General features: G+C 48.1%; 1 protein-coding gene across 7 annotated transcripts in view; it reads left to right on the top strand.

The window, feature by feature from the left end:
- Positions 1-16,414, top strand: part of RREB1 (ras responsive element binding protein 1) — a 124,591-nt gene that overhangs the window by 82,578 nt on the left and 25,599 nt on the right. For all 7 annotated transcript variants that reach the window (XM_063096607.1, XM_063096606.1, XM_063096604.1 and 4 more), the window contains 2 exons: positions 7,278-7,419; positions 7,990-8,126. In XM_063096607.1, coding sequence (XP_062952677.1) covers positions 7,278-7,419; positions 7,990-8,126 — 279 coding nt within the window. The remainder of the gene's footprint in view (positions 1-7,277; positions 7,420-7,989; positions 8,127-16,414) is intronic.

The raw sequence follows: 16,414 nt of genomic DNA, 5'->3' as shown, positions 1-16,414 counted from the left end.
CAGGGAAAAGAGAGCCTCACGGAGGAAATCTGTGCTTGGAGGACGTGGTCTTTACAGACACCTCCCTGAGCACAAGCAGGAGGAATCACCTTCTCCTGCAGCACTCAGATATGAAGCTTCACTGCGTCATAGCCTCTGCTGGCCACACTGCACGTCACACTGAGAGCATGCCAAGAGCCTGCAGATGGCAGGTCTGCACCACACACCAGGCAGACTTCTAGACTTTTCTGAGAGTGCTGGCTGTTTAGCATTATCGAACCTCCCTCCACTCCCTGGCACAGCTGGTGTGACCTGCCTTCGCAACAAGCATGACTGAACCTGAACAACACCCAAATTACTAGAAGGTGCCTTTGCACTTACAGGTGGGGCCACACCAGGAATTGTGGCCAATGCCTTCCGTCCTCCCCCAGCTCCACTCCCCACCACCAGCCCCAACCCCATTTGCTTATTTGGAACTTGACTGACGTTACTAGCATCACTCGTGGCTCTCCACCCTAAACTCCTTTCCTGGGCATTTGTTACGAAAACATACACACATCTTTCTGGCAACGTACCTCTCTTGGGCCAGAAATGTAGATTGTAGCATTGCAATGCTGCTTTATCGTATCCATTCCCTCCCTGGTTATCACAAGGCTTTGTTGGACAAGAAAGGCCAGTGCCAGGTACGGATGGGAATGTATCTACCACCAGGCTGCCAGGACCAGTTTGTACCTGTGGCCTTCAGTGTTGCGGCCCCAAGCAGCACCGAGTGCTCTTTGTGTGCAGTGTCCTGTGTGCTGACCAGGTGACCTTCCTTATAAAGCCATTCATTGGGAGTATTCAATAATTCGGCTCCTCCATTAATAAGCCTATGAGGAAATTAAGACTGAGAAGCTAGCAAATACCAGAAGTGTCTAGATCTCTCCTGAGCTTTAACCACATAAATTAGATACAGGGAAAGCTTGAAGAATGTTTTGCCGTGAGGACAGCTTCAACTAGGTACACCTTGGTTTGAGTCACATTTAAACTTATTGAGAGTTTCCAAAAGGAATTTGCCCCAAAAAGAATTTTAAGAATGTTAAATTTTCCAACTTTTTTTATTAGGTATTTATACCTGATAAATTTATGCAGAGACTACTGGTGTATTGGATGAGTCTGGGAGAAGTTCAGTGCTTGTCTCCAAAAAATGTTGACACCTTCGATAGACAGTTAACCATACCTGCAAACAGCACAGAAAGCTGAAGAATTTCACTATGATCCCGTGGTTGTCGCACTTAAATTGGCATCAGTACCCTCTGCAGGGCTTATGGAAACCCTGATTGCTGGGCCGCACCAGGGACTCCCAGTCTGCAGGTCTGGGGTGTGGCCTGAGGATTTGCATTTGCGACAAGCTCCCAGGTGATGCTGATGCTACAGGTCAGAGAATCACAGTTTGAAAAACAGTACTCCAGGAGACTGGCGGTATCCTCCCCGTTTTACAGATGTGAAACTGTAGCTGACGGAGCCCAAGGACCTGTGGAGTCTCCATGGTTACTAGGTGGCAGAACCAGGATCTAACATCCAACACATGTCACAGCTCAAAGACCACCCCAGAACTTCACTGCCATCACACAGTCTCTGTCTACTACACTACTTTCGGATATTTGGAACTGGAAAGGAGGATGTTGGGGGCAGTAGGGGAGAATGTGTTTTAGGGAGTGACTGGCATGTTACTTGATTGGCATTCAGCTCTTGTACTAGGTGTGTTTAGTTTAGCTCTGATCTCTTCAGTATTCTCACAAACAGCCTACCTACTGAAATGGACCCTCTCAGTTTTTAGAAAACATGTGATTACATTTACAGGAAGAAAATTGCAAGTTGAAAATCAGCATCCACCCCCAAACTCAAAGTAGGCTCCTATCAGTGCTAAAAAGTACTCAGATTTAGATTTTTTTTCCTAGTTCAAAAAACATCTGCAATATTTGTTTTTGTTCATCACTGTAAAGTGCCTCTGGGTGCTATGAGTGGGAGACAGCTTCTCTTGACGGTGGACGTTCTGATAAAATTCCTTCCTTAGACCACAGTGTGGCAGGATTCCGACTGTTAAGTGTCATGCCTCTGAAGAAAAATTCTAAAGTTTTATGCAAAAGCAGAGGCACACATTAACTTCTCTCTACTATGAGTGTAGGTATTATTCTGAATGAACAGATGCAGATTAATTCCAAAAAGAGAAAAAATTAGCATGTGTGCCCAGCATTCATTGCTGGGTGTTTCACATGAAAGTCTCTTTGCTAGAGGACTTTTTACTCTACTTTACGATCTCATATCACGTTTGCTGACTTTTAAGTTCTAGTAAGGTAAGTTTTAAGGTGTCTTGGAACCTGAGGACATGCATTGCAGTGATCGTCTCAGTAAAACAAACATTTTCTACGTAAATTTCATTCATTCCTTCCTTTGTTTATTCAGGAATTCAGCAAATATTGATTCTTTTATTTCTTCATCCATCCGGCATTTGGGGGGTATTTATTGACCACCTTGTATGTACCACCAGGGGCTGGTGCAGAGAACAAGAGAGGCTATGTTCTTGTTACAGAATGTACTTTTGATTGAGGGCAAGGGGACTAACAAGCAAATGCAAGATATCTCCAGTTACTGCTGTGCATGTGAAGGAGGTACAGCAAGGGGGTGGGCTTGTGCACCTAAGGGGGGGTACAGCTTCCCAGGCAGAAGGAGCAGCAAGATCCTAAGTCCGTCAGGTAGAAACTGGTTGGATGAGCTTGAGGGTGTGCCTGATAGGGCCCTGGGGTGAAGAGGTTAGGTTCTCAAAGAGGAGGTCCAGGAAATCAGTGGTGCCAGATTTAACTCAGAACAGGACTGGCAGGGGGATTTAAGTAGGGGAGTGGTGTGATCTGGTCTGTTAGCAGCTCTTTCCGCCTGCTGTGTAGAGAGTGGACAATAGGAAGGCAAGAGGAAAAACACAGCGACCAGCGGGTGGCAAGTCCCATGTTAGTGTTCGTGCATCCATCCATCTGCGAATGACAGTGCTACATCAGTCCTGGCACGTAGATCTTTGCACACTTGCCCAATTATTTGTCCTTAAGACAAATGTCTAGAAGTGGAATTACTGGAGGAAAGGGTGTACATATTTAAAATTCTGATCCCTGTCGCTCAGCCACTTTGCAGAAAGTGGTTGCCAGTTTTCACTTCCACCAACAATGCATGAGAATGCCAGTCTTCTGAACCACACTGACGTTGTGTATTGTAAGACCCTAACCCTTGCCAGTCTGAAGAGTGAAAAGATGTCCATTCACTGCTCAAGCGCAGAATGGGGGGACATGGGTTGATAGCAGTTTTAAAGAAGGAATCATTGGGATTTTGGTTGACAACCATCTCAACTAAGAGATTGAGAACTGAGGATGTGACATTGCCGTTAAACACGTGCTGCAGAACCACGCCCAGCTCTTTACATCACCTCTGGAGGTCGCTGTAACAGCCACATGCCCTGAGTTGCGGGCTACATCTGGGTTGGTGTTCGCTTCTGGATCTGGCATCTCAGGAAGAATGTCTGCAAGCTGGAGAGTATTCCAAGGTTGGAAGCACCCGGTATAATTCAACAGACTTGTGGGCAGAGACGTGGGCGGGAGGCTGGAGTTGTTTGATTTTGAAAAGAAACTATTGCTGTGTTTGAAGAGCTGTCGTGTGGAAGAGAGAGAATGCAGGCTGATGCTGTGCTGCCCCTGAGGACGGGTGGACATTTCAAGCAAGGATGGAATTTTTGACTCAATGTGGGGAAGACATTTTTAACAGTGAGAACAACTGTTGAAAATGGAGATGTCCTTGTTGCTGGAAGTATGAGGCAGAACCAAGTGGTGATGTGCCTTGTCTGCTGTGGAGGGGACTTCCTGTGCCAAGGGCAAGGCTGGGTAGCAGCTCAGCTGCCTCCAGCGTGGAGGGGATGCCTTGTTGTCCGTTGACTCTCAGGGTGCATGGAAATTAGACAGATTAGCCCTTGAAAGAAACCTGAGAGAAAACATTCCCAAGTCTTCTTTATTTAAAAAAAAAAAAGATGACCAGTAAGGGGATCCCAGCCCTTGACTTGGTGTTGTCAGCACCATGCTCTCCCAAGTGAGCCACAGGCCGGCCCTTTCCCAAGCCTTCTGAAGAGGAGAAATAGCATTGCCTCTTCCCCACCCCCCTCTGGTCTGTCCACACACTGAGGGGAAGAGGCTGTCACTGGCTCGTCACCATGGCCTGCCTGCCCCATTTCTATGTGCGTTGGGGAGGAAGGGGATAGCTAAAGTGGCTGCCACTGCTGCTACAGGCCCAGGAAGCAGCATCGGTCAGGTGGGGGACTCTAACGACATCGTCTGCCACGGTAGACCTGGCTAGACCTCTCCAGCCCTGGCAGTTCCCCCGCTGGCTGAACTGAGGTCCTGAATGAGCCTGCTGCTGGTGGCTGTCATGTGGCTGGGAGGACAAATGGGCACGCCCCGCATTGTGGCCACCCTCAGGCTGAGCAGTGCTTGTGCTTGAATGCATGGAGGCCTGGAGCGGGTTGCCATGTCTGCAGCCTCGTGCTTGCCATGGAGCCCAATAGCAGCGGCGCAGTCCAGGGCGGCCCAGTTTTCAGAGGAGGACCAAAGTCCTGCAGTCCTTGAGCGGGTCTGGAGGTGGGGAATGTTCTGTGCCGGGCCTGTGTGCCCCCTTCTGTTTCCTGTTGAAGTTTGTTAGAGTTTGGTACCAGCTGTTCCACCTTGGGCCACAGTCAACCAGAGAGGAAGTGTCTGGGGTCAGGGGAAAGCCCCAAGATTCCAGCCGGTGGTCCAGAGCAGAGTTAACTGAGATGGCATGGCCTGTGGAGGCAGTTGGGGTTGAGGAAAGAGCACGAACACCTGGGTTTGTTCAGCTGTGAGGCCGCCAGCAGGTCGGTCTCTCTGCACCTCAACTCCACATCTACAAAATGGAAATAATCGTGTAAAGTTCCCGCTAGCCCCTTGCTGAATGCTGGTTCCAGCCCCTCCTCCTCTCCTCAGTGAAAACAGCTTCTCTTGTAAATAACAATGAATGAAATAATAAAGCATCATTTTGTATTTCTGTAAATTTTTGTATCATATGATTCAAATGGGCCAGTAAACTCTTTACGAAGATGTCAGTCTCTGATTTCTAATGTTCTCACCGTATTGGCTATAGAAAAGGGTGTGCATTTTATTCATTGAATTAAAATTAAATTTGAGTCATTTATTGAAAGGGCAGGTTTGGTACTAAGTTACACCCCTTAGTGTTATACTTTCTTAATTCTTAAATGCCTGTTTTTTAAAAAATGAACATTTCTAAAATTGTTGTGTGCTCTACAATAAATGTCCAAAGAAACTGACCAGCCTTTCTTTTTTTCTTCCAAATGCTGATATCAAGTGATGGTCTCCTCAGATCTCAATCACTTTGCAATGGAGGAGATACTTAGAACAAGGCTATTTGTTTCCATTAATTTTCTCAAGGCTTTAGGCATCCGAGCACTAAATAATAAAGTATCCTTCCCTAATAATCTGGGCATGAAATTACAGTTTGAGTATCCCTTATCTAAAACGTGTGGACCAAAAGTGTTTCAGATTTTGGATTTTTTCGGATTTTGGAATATTTGCAGAATCCATACCAGTTGAACATCCCTAATCCAGAAATTCGAAATCTAAAATGCTCCAGTGAACATTTCCTTTGAGTGTCACAGCACTCAAAAAGTTTCAAAATTTGGAGCATTTCGGATTTTCAGATTAGGGGTGCTCAGTCTGTAGGTAGGTGTAGGCACAATGTTGTTTGTGATGCTTTTTCATTTTCTCCCATTAGATCTTTTTGCTCACCACACCAATTCCCCCAGAGGTTTGGCCTGAGCCTCCCTTCCTGGGTCCCATGTCCTCAGTGGTTAGGCCACCTCTTCTGCAGTTCTCCTGGTGAATGGTTGGGGGCTGGTGCTGCTGTGGCAGGGGGATTGGATGGGCGGGCAGGGAGCTATGTGGGACTCCCTCCCCTTTGAGAGTATGTCTGTGGAACTAGAGTAAGAGATGTTCGTGGCCATCTCCAGCATCATACGTCACACGCTCACGGAGCAGAGGACTCTGATCACCACAGGCAAGGTCATGGTGGGAAAGGCACCCTCACAGTTATCCCAAGTCAGAGGCCTGAGCAGCCTCAAAATGTAGCTGCTTGTCACTCGTGGGCTTCTCAGCCACTTCATCCTCCACCTGTCTCCTCTAAAGAAGGCTCAGCAAAAAAGAGAGCTGAGCCTCTTTTCATAGGACAGTTTATGAAAATGGTGCTGTCCTTTCCCCACTCCTAAAAATTCCTCAAGTCAGATAATCCTATAAAATAGTTATTCACAAAAAGCTGTGGCTACATTCCTACATCTGGCATAGTTTAACCCCAGTCAAAAGGTGATGGAGATTGTCATTAGCAAAACGAAACCATTTTTATTTTGCAAAATAAGGAAATTGAGACTGTTTGCAATGTCATTCTTTTCGTGTATATCTTGGGACCTTGTTCTTAGGACATTTGTGTCAGAACTCGATAAAGTTAGTCACTTAAATCATGTCACCCATGAGACTCTTTTTGGAACAGACATATGCGTATTAGATGTAATACTTTTCTTCCTACATGTGTGTATTTGTCCTGTAGCTATCAGAGTTGCAGCGCATAACACACTCATCCCACTGTTCAAGCCACTCTCATGATCTATAAATCCACATAATACCATGAACAACATGGAAAGGCTTTCAGGTCTTAAGCATTCTGGACATCTGCTCTGTCAGCACGCCTCAAATTTGACCCCCAAACTGTTTTCGAAGGCAAAGAGAGAGAGACATACAGTGGGGTCAGTGGGGGTGGATTCTGGGGCAAATACAGAGTCATTACTTAGTTTTTGAACTAGTGGAGCAGTTTAGGTGTCTGGCATTCTTTATTCTATAGAATTATTTGTCCTACTATAGTGCTTTTCATCTGAATAAGTAGAACAGGTCACCAGATAGCTTTTATCTCGTTCATGCCGGTTGAGTTCATGAATGTCTTCCAACAAACAGCAAGGCATGGAACAACTCTTAGACAGCACTTGCAAGATAAACGGGACGTGCAAGAGCTTTAGGAGAGGTTCAAGGAGAGTATAAGGTTTTAAAAAGACAGAAGTCAAAAAAAAAAAAAAGACAGAAGTCACCGTGTAAATTGTACCTCATATCTCTTAACTAAAGAAAATTTAAGTATCGATGCCTAAAAATAAAAAGTTTAGAAGACATAAATGAACTGAGTTTTTGTTAAATCACATTGTGTGTTCTTTTCAGACATATGAAGATTCATGAGAAGGACCCTAACGGTGCAGCTGCAGCCCCTCCGTCCCCTCTGAAGCGCAGGAGGCTGTCCTCCAAGAGGAAACTGAGTCATGATGCCGAGTCAGAGAGAGAAGACCCAACGCCAGCTAAAAAGGTCCTCCTGGCTCCCAACAAAGACCTCATCACAGGACTTTGGCAGAAATACCTCTAGTCTTTATTTGTTCAGTGTGGGGACTTGGCGAATGTCCACCCTGAGCTTTTCACCTGTGTTTTGCACACTGTTTTTGCTAAGCGTATAGGAAGAGAGCACCTGGTGCACTCCCTCTCTGGAGCCCCCCAGCTGAGCCCAGTCATGGAACAAAGAGCTTTTAGAATTGTTACCAGCTTTCTAAATTGTTTCTCTGGCTAAAATGGGAGCTTCATAAGTGCTGGGGACTTTGTGTCCTCCCTCTGTTACTTCCAGTGCCTGGCAGGTACTAGGTGCTCCATGAGTACTCATGAGCGGATGAGTGGATTGAGGGGTGGGTGGGTGGACAGGAGTGTTCTGTGTATTTGTCATGTGAATGAATGACTGGTCAGTCACATCCTTAATGCTCACAGGTGGGGAACGTGTCCCTTTTCTCTTAGTAAACGTCTCTGGATGTAGTGTTTGTCATCTCTTCTGAAGGAGACCCACTATGTAGGGGACCTCTTTTGTGACTTCGCTTTTTTCCTTTCCCCTAAGATGGTAGAAGATGGGCAGTCGGGTGACATGGAGAAGAAGGCTGACGAGGTCTCTCACTGCCCGGTATGCTTCAAGGAGTTTGTTTGCAAGTATGGACTGGAGACCCACATGGAGACCCATTCAGATAACCCACTCAGGTAGGAGAAAGGGCGAACCAGACCTGTGGTTTGGGAAGCGCTTTTTCATTCCTGTTTCTTCTGGCAGTATGTACCGTTATTTCTTGTACTCCACACTGGGTTCCAGTGATTGTGCTTGTGTATGAAGACATTAGCAAGGCAGTTAAGAAGGCTGTTGGAGGGGCTGGCCGGGTAGCTTCGTTGGTTAGAGCATCGTGCTGATAAAACCAAGGTCCAGGTTCAATCGCTATACCAGCCAGCCTCAAAAAAAAGAAAGAAAGACAGACTCCGGTATGGGGAAGAAGTTGGGCTCAGACTGGTCAGAGAGGGTGGCTGCAGCCCAGGGGTAGATTCACACTGTTCAGGTTCACCCTGCCTCCTTCACTTCTGGTGAGGCCCCTTCAACAGTCACCAGTGAGCCCCCCAGTGCACTGGGGAGTCTCCTATCATGGGGTGCTTTTGGGCACCTGACACATTTTCTTCACAAAACGTGTTGCAACCCAAATGATTGTTAGCTGTGCATGAATACATGGTCCAGACAGGGACGGCCCACATGTTGCTTGCCCCAGCACAGCACTGGTATGTATTTGGTGCTCTGAAGTGTTTGGACTGAGCTAGGCTGGTAGCATAGACACCTCAGAAAGCATTTAGGGGTCAGAGAAAGTTCCACTGAGTGCAAGACACTTGATCAAAAGTGAAGCCTGTTATGCTTCAATGAGGCAGTGATGGATAATTGTTCAGCTGGTCCAGCTTCAATTTTAGGTCTTCTCCCGCTCTGGTGTTTCTGATCAGGCAGAAGACGTGAATGGTGATAGCACTTGCCAGCAGAATTCAGGGGAAATTTCTTTCTTCCTACATTTTCTCATTTATGTTCTTGATGAACAAATGGGTTTGGAAATTTTTCCTACAGAATTGCCACTTTAAAAATGTTACTGCCTTGGATTTTAAGCACTGAAAAGAACAGAGAGTCGCATGGGAGCCTCTGCCGGAGGTGAAAGACTTGAAAATAGCCTGTTCTGGAAGTCACACAGCCAAAGATTCATCCAAGAGCAGAGGGAGGGGCCCGTGCACGGTTGCAGCTTTGGGTTTTAGAAGTTTGGGAGTGCAGGGATTAGGGCATCTGTTTGTCAGAATCCCTGATATATGGACCAGATTTCCTTCCTGAGGACACGTGTTTAGTTGTGACTTAGTTGTGAAAAGGTCTGAGCAAGCTAAAGACTTGTGTGTGAGGGGAAACCCCTGACTGTACGGTAACTTGAAGCCGGTCAGGTATCACTCTCCCTTCATCATGTCAGCTTCACGTTTTTCCATCGGCGGGGGAAGAAAGAATTTACGAAGAGTTTAAAGTGCTCGGCAGTTAAGTGCTGTAAAATGTCCGTGTGGAACTGTTCGGTCGCGGGCAGTTTCCTGACGCGTTGGAGCGGGCATGGGCTGGTTGTCAGGCCCGCCTCTGTTCAGCGTGACCTTGGTCAGCTGCATCTCAGCCTCCGTTTCCTCCTCTGCGAGCTGAAGGAGCTGGACCGGATAGTCCCTGTGTGCCCTTTCAGGCCCAAAAGTCTGTGATTCTGAAACCTGTGTCCTAACAATGTTTTCTTCCGTCTACCGAGAAGTGGCGCTTGGCTCTTCCTTCTGCAGACCCTCTGGCTCTGAGAGATTTGGGAACTTGTCATCATGGCTTCATTAATGTCCACAGCATCCCCAGAACGGTGGCCTGTGGTGGGTGGGGAATGTTGAAGCAGTTCTCTAGACTAAGGTCCTGAGTGAACAGGGGCAGGGTACCCAGACGAGCCTCCCCAGGAGTCATCGGCAGAGGCAGAAATGGCATGGGGACCCCACACCCGCTTGGTGTCCCTGCCAAACAGCCATGACATTGAACACACTGCTTGTCTCTGAGCTCCTCCCTATATTTTATCTCACTTCATACTTTATTTTGTGGTCAGATACCATCTCAGGAACTATCTATTTGCTCCCTTCCAGATAACTCTGTCCTATAAGAAAAATAACTTGGCTCTCACGAGAGCTTTCTGGGCAGTCCGGGGCTACACAGCCTGTGTGCAGCACTGACAAAAATGAGGCGTCCCCTTCTGAAACGTTGGCCTGGACGAGGGTGTGCGTCCTCCTCAGAGGGGACAGAGTTTGGAACTGCACTGGTCGCTCAGCTCACGAGCAGGATGGGCACAACTCAGAGTGTAATCCCCCTGCAGTGATTCCAAGGCCAGTGGCACAGACAGGCTGTGAATTGAGCCTCCGGTCCTGCCTGTCCAGCTGACAAGGCAAGGGTCTTCCTCACCTATTCCACGATCACGCCCTCTGGTGAAGGCTTGGCTGAGGAATGCTTGTCGTCTTGCAGGGGCTAGCCCCTCCAGCAGCCTTTCATCCCAGGGGCCCCATGGCAGCCGGTGGTGAGGTGGCCAGTGAGAAGAGGTGGCCCGGCATCCTTTGCGTGGGGTGAGTGAGCAGACCATCCCCTGCCTGGTGGCTCTGTGTACTGACTCTTACTAGGTGGGGTGGGACCAGCATCTGGAAACCAAAAGGACTTGATTACAGAACACAGCTCATTGCCCTTCGCTTCTCTCTGTCTTCCACATAACAGGCTGCCATCAGGGGTGGCCTGGCCAGGCCGTGAACTGCCACGGTAGCTGTTGAGGGAGACTGCTTGTTAACCCAGAACTAAAATAGACACCAGCCCCATTTGCAAACCCCAAAGGCAGCAGAACCACAGTGAGATGCTCCCAGTTGAGACAGAAAGTTTATAACTCAGAGCAGCTGTTGGCCTCTCGCTCTCTCCCCCTGCCCCCACCCACCGAAGCTGGCAAGGTGCCCGTTGTTCCTTAATAAAAAGTGTTGGAAATCCAAACCCGTGTAAATGTGGAGTCTGTTTTTGTCCAGTCCACTGTGTTTCAAGTTAACGAAGTGTTGGCATAGAACAAAAGGAAGGTATGGAGCCACTCAGAGATTCTAGCTCTCAGAGTCAGGTGTTGGTTTGCCCCGACATGACCAACAATAGTAAATCGTTCCCCTCCAGACCGGGGAGAGAAGGCAGGGACCCGAGCGGCATAGGGCTTATTTACAGTTGGCACTTGGAACTGGAGGTGAGGGACGGAGTGTTCAGAGAACGGATGGATGCAAAGAGAGCTCCCTCGTGTGAGGATGGGATGCCTCTGGGCCTGGAATGTCCTGCATGGCTATTAGAATAGAATGGCCACAGCCATGCGCTCTGTGAATCAAGTTAGCTGTGGGAAAGGCTGGGCCGCGCTGGCCACTAGCAGTGGAATGTGAGCTGCATGGGTCATTTGAACTTTTCTAGTGGCCACATTTTTAAAAGTAAAAAGAAACAAGCAAAATAAATAGTGCTTTGTGGATTATACCAATGTAGTCAACATATAATGCCAATATGTAATCAATGTAAACACTGTCAGTGACAGGTTTCCCGTTCTTGCTTTCATTTAGCAAATCTTTGGACTCTGGTGTGTGCGTGTGACCCAGTTACATCTCAGGCTGCGCTCAGCAGCCCACAGAGCAGTTTTAAGAGAGCTCCTGTGGCAGGAGCGTGGCGAGGCTGCGGGCTGGTGTGTGCACGGCTTGTCGCCTGGCATGGGCTGGGTGGGCAGGAGCGGTTATTGTGGCCGCTGCTGAGGCAAAACTCAGCCAAAGTTATTGTATAATCTTAGCAGCCTTCTTAATTAAAGGAGATTGGGTAATAAGTAATTTTAACATTATTTCAGTTAAAATGTGTCCAGCAAATGACTGAGTCACCTGACCAGGCCTGAGAAAACAGAGATGGTGAAGGCAGGGACTTCGGGCTGGTCGACAAACACGTGTCTGGGCCGCTGGTCACGAGGCAGAGAGCAGGGCCCAGAAGGCGCCGCCTGCCATCCCCACGGAGGGCTCACATTGGAGGCTGTGGCACTTCGCTGCCATTCCTCCGGGTTGGGTCCTCGGTCTGGTCACGTTACTGATCTTCGTTGTCTCTGAGGTGACTTTAAAGTTCAAGGCACAGTGTTGAAACACCAGGGTCAAGGGTTTGGATCTCCAGACTGGCCAGCTGCCAAATAAAAGAAAAAAGTTCAAGGCGATGCCCTCAAATGTGAGTGGGGAGTTAGTATGAGGGAAGCCACAGGGACCCTGGCACGCACCCAGGGCTCTGAGAGGGGGAGGGTCAGCATTGCTGTGGCTGGGAGGGCGTTGAGGGCCACCCCACCAGCATCTTCCTTCTCGACTGTTCCAAGGATGCTCAGCTCCCTTCAGTGCACGCCCACCATCTGCAGAGAGACCCTAAGACTCATTCACGTGGCCTAGGTGTCACACTTGATGAACGTCATTCTACAAATAGGTGAAAGACATAACAAAACATTTGTCAGCCTCCTGTATTTAAGAGTCCAGGGGTCCGAGGCTTGGCTGGGTGTAAACAGATTTAAACTAATGCTGGGGCTGTGCCTACCCCACACCAGCCCCTCGTGAAACCCCTCAGACTCTGCCCTGGGCATCACTCCCTGCTGCTTGGGTTGAACAGTCCGGGCAGGGCGTGCAGCCTGGGCGGGCACGTGGGGAGAGGAGGCTGCCCGGCCAGGGCCCTGTCACAGGCCGTCAGCACTGCTCACAGCAACTGGGAGAGATTAGTGCAGCTGCTGGATGTCAGTTCTCTGCCCCGGGATGGGCAAGGGAGGGTGGGCTGAGGGGAGAGGAATGTCGGAGCTGGGTGGAGCTCCAGAGGAGAGGATGTTTGCACTTACTCCTGGCCTCTGGAGACAGCAGGAAAAATGAGGCATGAAATCCCTTTTTAAAAGGAATGCCAGGCTCTTGATTAAAACACTGTAATGAGCGAGGGATTCAGCATCTCAAGGAAGTGGCCGTGCTGAGTTGCAGCTTCTCAGCAGGTATTCACAGGTCCTGCTGACAGGGGCTGCAGGGGATGGGGGAGTGGCGGTGCTAGGAAATGCACCCGGTGGAGCCAGTGTCCAGGCATGAAGACTGTGACTTGGGTTGTGTAGGGAGCCAGGGCATCTGCAAAGAACTGTCCTCTGAACATACAGCACAGCAGTGTGGAGTTAAGCCAGGCGGCTCCATTCCAGCCTGCCACCGGGTATCTCTGTGACCTCAGGCGAGTGCAGGCTCAGTGTCCCCATCTGGAAAATAGATTTGAAAATAGGGTGTGAGGATGAAGGGGGATAAATCCACAGCCCTCAGACTGCAGCAAACACGAAGTGAACTTTTTCTCCTGATGATGACTATTTAGAACGTGTGTCTTTTTAGATACTTTAAACCTTCCAGCATCTACAGTTGGGGTTTGTTGTGCCATTCCTTGGCTCTCCCATTCCAGTGAAATTGAGGAGTCAAATTCCAGGGCTTCTCCCAAGCACTGTTTGCTTAACAGAGAACAAGAAAGCAATTTGTCTTTTACTCTTTACTGGTATAAAAAGTCGCTTTTATCTAGTTTTGCTTTTGTAAGGATTGGGAAACTGAGTGGCCATTTAAATTTGGTTTGAGTCGCACCTCCCAAGTTTTGTAATTGAACTGTGTTGAAAGGCATATATTTAGAAGCTTGAAGGGACTTGACACCTTTAAATAATAGAACCAAATGCACATCATTTTCCTTAAATTGTTGGGGAAACCCGAGATTCTAAAGAAGTGAATTTCCTGATGTTCCAAATTTGCTAATTCAGTCTTTTGAAAATATACTTGGCATAGTAAAAAAAAAAATTCTTTTAATTAACCCTTTCTTGCTGCTTGAGGGGAGGGGTCATCTGTCTGCTCCTCAGCTGCCACAGTGGTAGACTTGATAGAATTATGAAACGGCCCAGAAGGCCCAGGAGACACCTGAGTGGGTTATCTTTGGGCTGCTCCGTTAAGCCTTTTTTATTGACTTCAGGATTTTCATCTCATTCTGAAGAGTTAAGGTAGGTCACTATATGGATAAAATATTACTGGAGCAAGCCATGGGGGAACTAATCCCAAAATGATTCAACCACAAGGTTAAGAAGGGGGGCCGGGAATGACTTTCGGTGCTCTTGTTTTCCATTTCTATAAATCACACTGCTGATAAGTTTGCCTTTAGGCCTGACTCAATCTGTAGTGGATGTGCAAACTCCCCTCCCATTTAAGGTACTTCTGAAGATTATTTGGGAAACCGCTCCAGGTAGTGGCTGTGGATTCCAGATTCATATTTCAGGGCTGAAGCTGTTAATGGTGATAGTTATTCCTGATAAGTAAGGTAGCCCTACCACGAGCCATCAATACTGGCTGGATCTGTTTAGGGCTAGTTCTTTTAACATTACTTCTTACCCAGAATGTCCATACCATAATAGCATACTTATCACACCAGCCCAGAAAGAAGCAGTTTTCTTAAAAAATAATAAATAAACCAATTGGAAAGAAGGATGTTCTGTCTTCTTACAAAGACATTTGTTGTCAACAGGACAGATACTGCAGTGCCCTACCTAATTAGGCATCTGTGAAATGTGGCAGTTCTCAATTCAGTGACTTTTTAAAAATGTAATGTTACTTTTGTATTTTTTTAAGACTAAGAGTGGATCTGAGAATGAACGAGAACATTACTGGTTACATTAAAGTCCTTTGAGAATTGAAAGGACAAACCTGGGCTGGCAGATGAGGTACTTCTTTGACCTACTGGATCTGGCTCCTTCTACCCCTTCCTGGCTGTCCCTGCCCTTCTGACTCAGGCACGTGGTGGAGCCGTGGCTGGCGGGGTTGGGGCCCTCTGTGACTTCAGGATGGGGTGGAGCTCGCCGGCCCTGTGGGAGTCAGGCTTCCCCCTCTGACCACATTAGCAATGTGCTCTTTCTAGCCTGGTGACAGTCAGAGCCAGGGTGCTGTGGGATTTTGTTTGTTTGGTTGGTTTTTGTAGGAGAAGGGACAGGAAGGCTGTGAATATGAGAGTTTAAAACCAGCTCTTGCTGTGACAGCACCTGCCTACATCGCTGATAACTGGAAGGCACTTTTCTAAGCATATACAGAAGGCTGTCTGATCAGGTTCCCCCTTCCTGCCATCTGTGCCCATACATACCAGTGGCCACGTGAGAGCTTGGCTCACGTACCCCACGTGCTGCTGGGAGGTGTTTCCCTCCCCCTGGGACCCCCGGCCACCTCAACCCTTTTTCCCTGTGCTCCACACCTCCTCAGTGCACTTCAGTGACATTACAAGTGGTGTTGAGGGACGCAAAGAGAGAGAAGAGGAGCTGCAGGCAGGTGCTTCCCTTTTGCTGTTCAAGGGTGTCCCTACTCTGCACGCCGCAACACCGCAGCCCTCCCCTACCACCCACCCCTGAGAAGTGCTAGAGCCCCTGCACCAGCTGATAGAAGCTGCTACAGCGGAGCAGCCTGCAGGAGGCAGGACTCTGCAGTCGGGGGCTGTGAGGTTACATGTGGGGGTGGGGAATGGTCCAATCTATTCCAGCATCCTAAATAAAAATTCCTTACCCCCTTATAGAAACATTGGCTAGCATGTGCTAGTGTTTGGGTGTTTCCTGGGTGAATCAGCTCTTGTGCACTGCTTTGCAGTCCAGAAACACTGTCTGTGAGCATGGTGATTTGGAGTTCACATATGCCAAGCAGCTTCTGTAAACTGAGGCCAGGCTAGGTGTCTGTCTCTATGTTCATCCCTGCGTTCCACGTGTGATCTCACTTTTACTTCAACTGTCCTTGGGAGGGTTTTCTACTCGCAAATTTTTTTTTCACCTGAGAGTAATGTATTTCGGTATGTGATTGAAAAGAAGAAAGAGAGGGATACACTTTTCCCCAAGTACATTTATCGTACTGATAGTGTAGTTAGTTGCCAGTTGGAAAAGTTGCTCTCCGTTACCAATATAGGGCCATCTGTGTTGCCAGAATCAAAAGGCAGCCTCTTAGATTTTGTAAAATTTCCCTCTGGCACATTGTCCAAATCTATTGCAAAATGAAATTGTCTTACAGCCCTCCCCTCTCCTGTGACTCTGAAGTGCCGTTCTACCCCATCCGAATATTTTGCAATTGTGCTCTTTCTGAGTTCCTGGCAGAGTTGAGATATACCACAAACTGGGGGTTAGGAAAGCCTCATGGGGACCACCCGGCCCAGGGCTGTGGCCTTAATGAAGACTGACAGCCCCAAGAGAGGTTTGCAAATACCCTGAGAACAGTGCCCGCAGCCAGCTCTGCATGCAGCAGCGTGGTCCACAGATTTACAGTGATCCCCATTGTCCTTGAAGAGCTGCTTAGAAACAAGGTTGCAAAGCATTCTCCTGGGACCTTGGGTGGGCCGTTTGAACCCCAGTGCCTCCACCTGATAAAGGCTGAGCCGCATGTTTCTGGGTGAT

The sequence above is a fragment of the Cynocephalus volans genome, chromosome 5 (assembly GCF_027409185.1).
Source record: "Cynocephalus volans isolate mCynVol1 chromosome 5, mCynVol1.pri, whole genome shotgun sequence".
Lineage (NCBI taxonomy): Eukaryota > Metazoa > Chordata > Mammalia > Dermoptera > Cynocephalidae > Cynocephalus > Cynocephalus volans.
Note: the sequence above shows the minus strand (reverse complement) of the source record. Positions and strands in the feature narration are given on the sequence as shown.